The sequence below is a fragment of the Oryzias melastigma genome, linkage group LG9 (genome assembly GCF_002922805.2).
Source record: "Oryzias melastigma strain HK-1 linkage group LG9, ASM292280v2, whole genome shotgun sequence".
Classification (NCBI taxonomy): Eukaryota; Metazoa; Chordata; class Actinopteri; order Beloniformes; family Adrianichthyidae; genus Oryzias; species Oryzias melastigma.
In genome coordinates, this window is record NC_050520.1 from 27040968 (window position 1) to 27047565 (window position 6598).

Below are 6598 nucleotides of genomic sequence, written 5' to 3' on the forward strand. Positions count from 1 at the left end.
TTTTTTTTTTCTTTTTTCTGGAAACCAATTCAGGTGTTACGCTATGGACTTTGACTGAGCCACTAAACATCTCTGATCCTTTTCAGCTTTGACAAATATAAATTGCACATCTAGCATCAATAATTTGAAATAGAATTTCAAAATTAAGACGTAACAATTTGTCCTGTAAAATCTGGAGTTGTACATTGATACATTGTTGGTTGTTAGATTGTCACTATAAGATTATATCTTACAAGGAATTTGGCATCATGCAGCTTGGAGCATACATTAAGTTTTCCACGTGAATCTAAGCACATTTTTTCTGCATTAATCTCAACAAAAATCAACACATTTTCTGTTATTTTCAATGAGGTGTTTTTCCTGTTGGGTTGTCAGTCTCCAGCATGGTAGTGGTTTTTTTTAGATGTTAATAGTTAACTGATGTGGTTGACCTCTTATCAGCTGCTGCACTTGAAATTTGTCTTTGGGCTGAAAACTGATTGGGAGGAAAATGTTATGTCTTTAATATAGGGCACTAACTGATAAAAAAATAGATATATGAATACATATAACATTTCTGCAACAACATGGAACATCAGTATCAGCCTTTTGGACCCCTTGATGAAAGCTCTGTATTCAGACGGAACAGTGAAGCTCCACAAACAGGTAAGTCCAACAGTTCACATTACAGGCGGTTTGGAAAACCACAAAACTAAAAAAAAAATGCAGTGATGGGAAGTGATTTTTGAAAACAACATTGTAATTAAAATCCCACATTAATTTTTCTGTTTTTTATTTTTACCAATTCTACGGGGATTTTAGCGACTTTTTCCCCATTACTCACAAAACCAAATATAACAAACTCCAAAAAGTGTAAAATTAAAGAAATGTTCCATAATACATGTTTAATATTGTAATCCAGAAATAATCTTCTTAAAGATGACTTTGACACACAAAACACAGTTATAATTAAAAAAGGACAGGTAAAATTGAGCAAAAAGAGTCAAATGTGATATATCCTGTTTCCCAGCTCTACATACTCTGTGTGCTGCTCGATAACTGACTCATGTGATTCCATATTCTGATTCACTGAATACACATGTTTAGGTTATTAACCACAAAAATGCAGAACCCTTAAAGGATAAGAGCAGGCCAGCTCTAATTTGACTTTTTTGCTTCCATTTGGATCACTGGATTATTTCTGGACTGTAGCATTCTTCTTGAGTCCATGAATTTTGGACTTTTTGCCAAAGGTCAGCATTTTCTTCTCTATGTTTGGTTTTGAGCACATGGGCTCCATTCATTCCAAAAAGCTCTCCTATGCTTGATTTTTACTGTGACATTGTCAAATGCGGGACACGGTTTCTCAGTTTTTGTAAACTCTTGACTGGTGATGCATTTTGGGAGGAAAAACATGCAAGCAGGAGGTTCTAAAATGTAAATATTAGCTCACAATTGGCAAAACTCATGCTGAAAGCAAGACTTTTCATTTTAATGATGTCATTTTGTTTTGTGCACTTCTGATCATGTCAGCTAATTTAAATGCATAAAGTGTAAAAATATCAAATTGAATTGTATTTGTTTTCAGGTTTGAAGAGGATAGTGATTTACATTCTCTACAGCATCCTGGTGCTGCTGCTGTTGATCCAGCTGATGGTAACAGGGATTAAATGTACGATTTTAAATGTGTGCACTAAGAGAGAATATTATCATCTGCTAACATTAGTCGTTTCTCTTACAGTCACACAGTTAAACAAGGAAATAACCAACATTAAAGTTCATCTGAAGAGCATCAAGAATGAAAGAATGTCATCTAGTTCAGGTTGCAGAAAAATAGGATTTTAGTTTTTTAAATTAAGGAAAATTAAAAAAAAAATCATTTCTTTTTATACCTCTGTGTTGCTCTGATCCAAAGGTGCTACACAAGTCAAAGATGTTCTTTTGAAGGAAATTGTCCAGATAAGAGGTAAAAAAAAAAAAAAAATCAAGCTGGATTCATAAATCAGAAAGTTTCTCTTTAAAGTCGGTCTGGTGTTTCGACTCAGGCTCCTGCAGGGAAGGCTGGGCGAGTTTCCAGGGGAGCTGCTACTGGCTGTCCAGCACCACCGCTACCTGGAAGAAAGCAGAGGAGACATGCCGCTCTCATGGCGCACACTTGCTGGTTGTAAACAGTGCAGAGGAGCTGGTGAGTTTCATCGCACTCATGTCAGCTTTCTGACAACAAGGGAGGGCTTAACCTGTCAGATAATCAGAGCTGAAAACTTAATTCCAGGTAGTAAAGACATTTTTATTTAAATTATTTTAATAAAATCCAAAGAATCCAAACTACAAATTACATAAACCAATAATTTAAATAAAATATTCAATTTATCGAGCACTTTTCATAGAGTTTGTTGCTCAAAGTGCTTTCTAAATCCTCAAAATTCGGCTTCACACATGATAAAAATCCTTTAAATTAAAAAGAATGTTTAAAGAAGATTATGAATAAAGTGAAAGGGAAAAGATAAAAGGAATTTGGGAAACTATGAATTAATGAGGTTTATGAGGACACTAAAGAAATCAAATTACACTTAAACTTGTAGTGACAAAGCAATAAAATTGTTGCAGAGAAATAATTCAGATAATAATTAAAATAAATAAACCATTAGCTTTAATTAATCTTAAAATTTTACTTGTTATATTTGAATAAACAGATATGATACTAGAATGTGGAAAGTGTTTTGAGATTTAATGTAAGGAGAGGATGGTATGAAATATTAATATTCTACTGAAAGTCTTTTTTTAAATACCAATATGTCAAAAAAACAGGTTTTTATTTTAGCCTAAAACATCTGAAGATCCTCAGAGGGGGTCCTGCCCAACAAACGGCCATAAAAATAAACAATAAAAAATACAAAAGTTTATTCATCCACTGAAGTTGATTTTAATGAAGCTAATTGATTGCAGGTTTGAGAAATTAGTAATAAAAAGATTTTGGTTATAAAGAAAATTCCTTCAATAGTAAAGATAAGAAGAGGTTCTTTAATCTCTGAACAAGCGTCTAAAAAGATGTAGAGAAAATGTAAAAATGATTACCCCATGTAAGTTTATTAATAACCTTTCTCCATCTAATGCTTTTCAGGATTTTATTTCCCAAATAGTTGTAGTGATTTTCCACTACTGGATAGGACTAGTGGAGCCCCATCAGGAGGGCGAGTGGACCTGGGTGGACGGAACCGACTTCAGTTCAACCCCAACGTAAGAACCAGAACCAGAACCTTTTCCGTCCCTCCTGTCCTAAAATGTCACTGATTGCTGTTTTGTTTGAGTTTAGCTTCTGGGCTGAAGGTCAGCCGGACAACTGGGACTTCAGGGAGAACGGCGAGGACTGTGGGCAGCTGCACGCGTCTGTGAAGAGAATTCGCAAGTTGTGGAACGATGCAGACTGTAACCTGTCGTACAGGTTCATATGTGAGAGCAAAGCATAACAGGCGGCTCTGATCTGAAGAAGACAGAAGATAGGTCAAGTTCTCAGTAGGAGTCACATGCAGAGATGATGCTCAGTTTTTTTTTAACATGGAGTGAAGCTGAAGTCTGTTGAAATAAACATGCGTGTTCTTCTTTACTGAGTTTGAGTTCTTGTGCAAACTTTTTCCCAATTTGGAAGTCTTTTGTTCTTCAGTTTTTTTGTATTTTTTAGAAAAGTTTCAATTATGAAAGACTCAAGGCTTCTAAACAGTGACTTATCGGTTGCAAATTGATATTTTTTACCGACTCAAATAATTACACATAAAAAAAATTCAAATTCTGAAGAGATTCTGTCAGTTTTGTCAAAAGCTTTTTTAATTTATTATACCACATTATTTCCAAGATTAAATTAATTTTGAAAGTTCAAATGTTTTTTTTACTTCCAAAATACAATAGAATCTCTTAAATATTAAAAGAATACACAAAAGTGAAAAAAACATGTTTATAATCTTGGTTCCTGAACTAATATTTAAAACTGATGTTTTCTAGTAGTCACCGCAACTTTATAAAAAAATAAAGTCAGAGGTTATTTTAAAATACCTACTGCTAATACATCCTGCATGGATGAGAGTCTGTACATGTATTTAGAATGAAAGCAGTAATCTTTCTGAATGGCTAATTCTTTTTCTCAATTTGCTCATAAATAGACCCTGAAAATGCAAAAACTAAAAGCTTAATGAACAATTGGTCATTGATTTGAAGGATACAACGTAGGTGAAGACCCGGGCAGTCAAACACTCAGGTTGAGGAGAAGCTCTGATTTTACTGGAGGAAGAGGGTTAACAGAAGCAGATCTGGAGATGTGGAGCAAGCTCATTCTTAGCTGGTAATCAGTGACTGAGGAGGTTAGAAAGGTTCTCAGAGGACCTCTGTTTGTTGAGGTGCTGCACTTGATCCCAGAAGGTGGAAGTTGACGCCTGTGGAGCTGCCTCCAAGCAGAAAGAGGGTTTTGCACGATCCCAAGCCTCATCAAAATCCAAGCTACAATTATTTTGACACCAATACAACTCCAATTTCAAATAAAAAACAGGAGATTTTTGCTAATAATAAAACATAAGTCAGAGAGCAGCAGCAATAAAATGACTTCCTACTCACAGTTTCTTAGAACTCCAATGTCCTGCAGAATTCATCATGAAAAGTGTTCACTTCCTGTTCTTTGCATCATTCTCAAAACTAGAGGTGATGCCTGGTTTACTCCAAAAAATAAAAACCACACTCCTGAAGTTATACTTGTACAGAGAAAAATATCTGAAAAGTAGTATAATGATCCTATAAATTCCCTTGAATGTTGTTTATCTTGTTCCTTCTTGTGTTCTATTCGTGTGTTGTCTTCTCCTTAAATTGTGAAGCTCTTTGTGAATCAATCTCAACCTAATATTTACATACAGTCACACATAAAGTTATCATGAAAAGTACTTTGATCCTTTAAATCATCTCAAGTACTTGAATGATCCTTCTTATATGCACATTAAAGTTTCTCAAAACCTGTTGATCAGGAGCTGTAATTTGATGTTTGACCACACGGTGGCAGCAATGAGGCAAAGACAGCATCACAAACCTGTTGCACAAAATGAATCAAAGAAAAATAAATAAATAAAACATGAAACTTTGTCACATACATCAAGGTGTTAAAAATGTGAGATTATTGCTCAGACCAGTGTCTTAAAGAAAATGACTGTTGTAAATCTGCAGCTGCTGGGATAAGAAAAGCACACTTTTACTGAAAATTAATTAAGCATAAAGGCAGAAAACAAGCAACCTTCACTGTAACTAAACTAAACCAAGCTAGGATACCACCCACCCACCCATCACACCTGCACATGGTGTGCTCTGATGAGCTGCTTCACCATATAGATCAACTCTCTAGACCCACTTTGCCAAGAGAAGAGAAATCTTTTTCAGGTAACTCTTAGAGAAATATCAAGCTGTTAAGAATACTTGAATAATGCTTTACAAAAATGAGTTGAGGGGTTTGTTTAAAGTATTTTTATTGTTTTTAAGTCATGTGATTAAACCTGATTTCACCTGAGAAAGATAAAGAGAGGAATTGATTTTATTTTCCCTTCTTTAAAGCAGCTTTGTGGTCATGGATTTTAAGGCCTGTCTGCTGCTTCTCACAGGTAAGAATGGCAAACCTCCATATGTCTAATAATCTTACAGTGACTTAGGTGTTTTTGTAGTCTGTGTGGTCACAGGAGTACCAGCCCCCAAAGCCCTGTGGGACTTCGCAGAGATGATCCGCTGTGTCCAGCCTGACGTCAGTCCTTTGAGGTACAACAATTATGGCTGCTGGTGCGGCCGAGGAGGATCGGGAACTCCAGTGGATGATTTGGACAAGTAAGAGATCTGCTTTTGCTTAAATTGTATAAATGATTGGAACTGATTAACCCTCCCTGTCCTGCTGTGACCTAAGATGCTGTGAGGGTCATGATAAATGCTATCAAAGCAGCAGAAAGGCTCCTGGATGCACATCTCCATTAAAAAACCCTTACATCCTCGACTATGACTTCTCCTGTCAAAACCACCAGGTCACCTGTTCAGGTAAGACCATCATCCTAACATGGTGAAGATTATTGTCACTTCAGACTGAAATGTAATCTCATTAAACTCCTAAAATGGTTTAACTCCATAGGGTCCAATGATAAGTGTGAGGCTGCTGTGTGCAGATGCGACCAGACGGCCGTAAACTGCTTTGCCAACAACACGTACAACCCACAAAACAAAGACCTGGATCGGGACGTCCACTGTGTCCCTTGAGCTGCTTTGACCACTCCTTGATAAAGACATTTTGCCAAAAACCGCCATATATATATATATATATATATATATATATATATATATATTATTTAGATCCTAAATTAGCCAACAGTCTTATCAAGATGAGCCATTGTACAGACAGTCATCCTCAGTCATATTGATCTTTTCTTATGAATGCTGCAGTGTTTTTCACAGTGAGCAGAACAAGAGTCTGACTGGGAACATTTACATTAAATTTCATTTAAAAAGAATGCATCAGCTGTTTGGAATTAAAACTTGACGTTTGCAGGGAAAAAACTGAGTCAATTGCAATGGTGATGAAGATGCTAATCCTTTCGTTACAGCAGGGTTGATT

At 35.9% G+C, this 6598-nt stretch overlaps 2 protein-coding genes across 5 annotated transcripts; both read left to right on the forward strand.

Annotated features, from left to right (window-relative positions):
- Window positions 1–437: 437 nt before the first annotated feature.
- asgrl1 (asialoglycoprotein receptor-like 1) lies at window positions 438–3583 on the forward strand. The gene is made up of 7 exons (XM_024275738.2): window positions 438–645; window positions 1568–1651; window positions 1721–1801; window positions 1895–1945; window positions 2025–2164; window positions 3101–3216; window positions 3293–3583. The coding sequence occupies exons 1-7, from the start codon at window positions 567–569 to the stop codon at window positions 3444–3446; spliced, it is 705 nt and encodes a 234-aa protein (XP_024131506.1). The 5' UTR covers window positions 438–566; the 3' UTR covers window positions 3447–3583.
- A 1699-nt stretch (window positions 3584–5282) lies between these two features.
- pla2g1b (phospholipase A2, group IB (pancreas)) lies at window positions 5283–6540 on the forward strand. 4 transcript variants are annotated; one of them, XM_024275780.2, is made up of 5 exons: window positions 5283–5388; window positions 5560–5606; window positions 5655–5823; window positions 5900–6027; window positions 6119–6540. In XM_024275780.2, exons 2-5 carry the CDS (start codon window positions 5573–5575, stop codon window positions 6241–6243), a joined length of 456 nt encoding a protein of 151 aa, XP_024131548.1. In that variant the 5' UTR covers window positions 5283–5388; window positions 5560–5572; the 3' UTR covers window positions 6244–6540. The 4 variants fall into 4 exon arrangements, with proteins under 4 accessions (XP_024131548.1, XP_024131550.1, XP_024131549.1 ...); XM_024275782.2 differs by having other exon boundaries at window positions 5286–5388; window positions 5667–5823; XM_024275781.2 differs by having other exon boundaries at window positions 5287–5388; window positions 5563–5606; window positions 5667–5823.
- The last annotated feature ends 58 nt before the right edge of the window (window positions 6541–6598 follow it).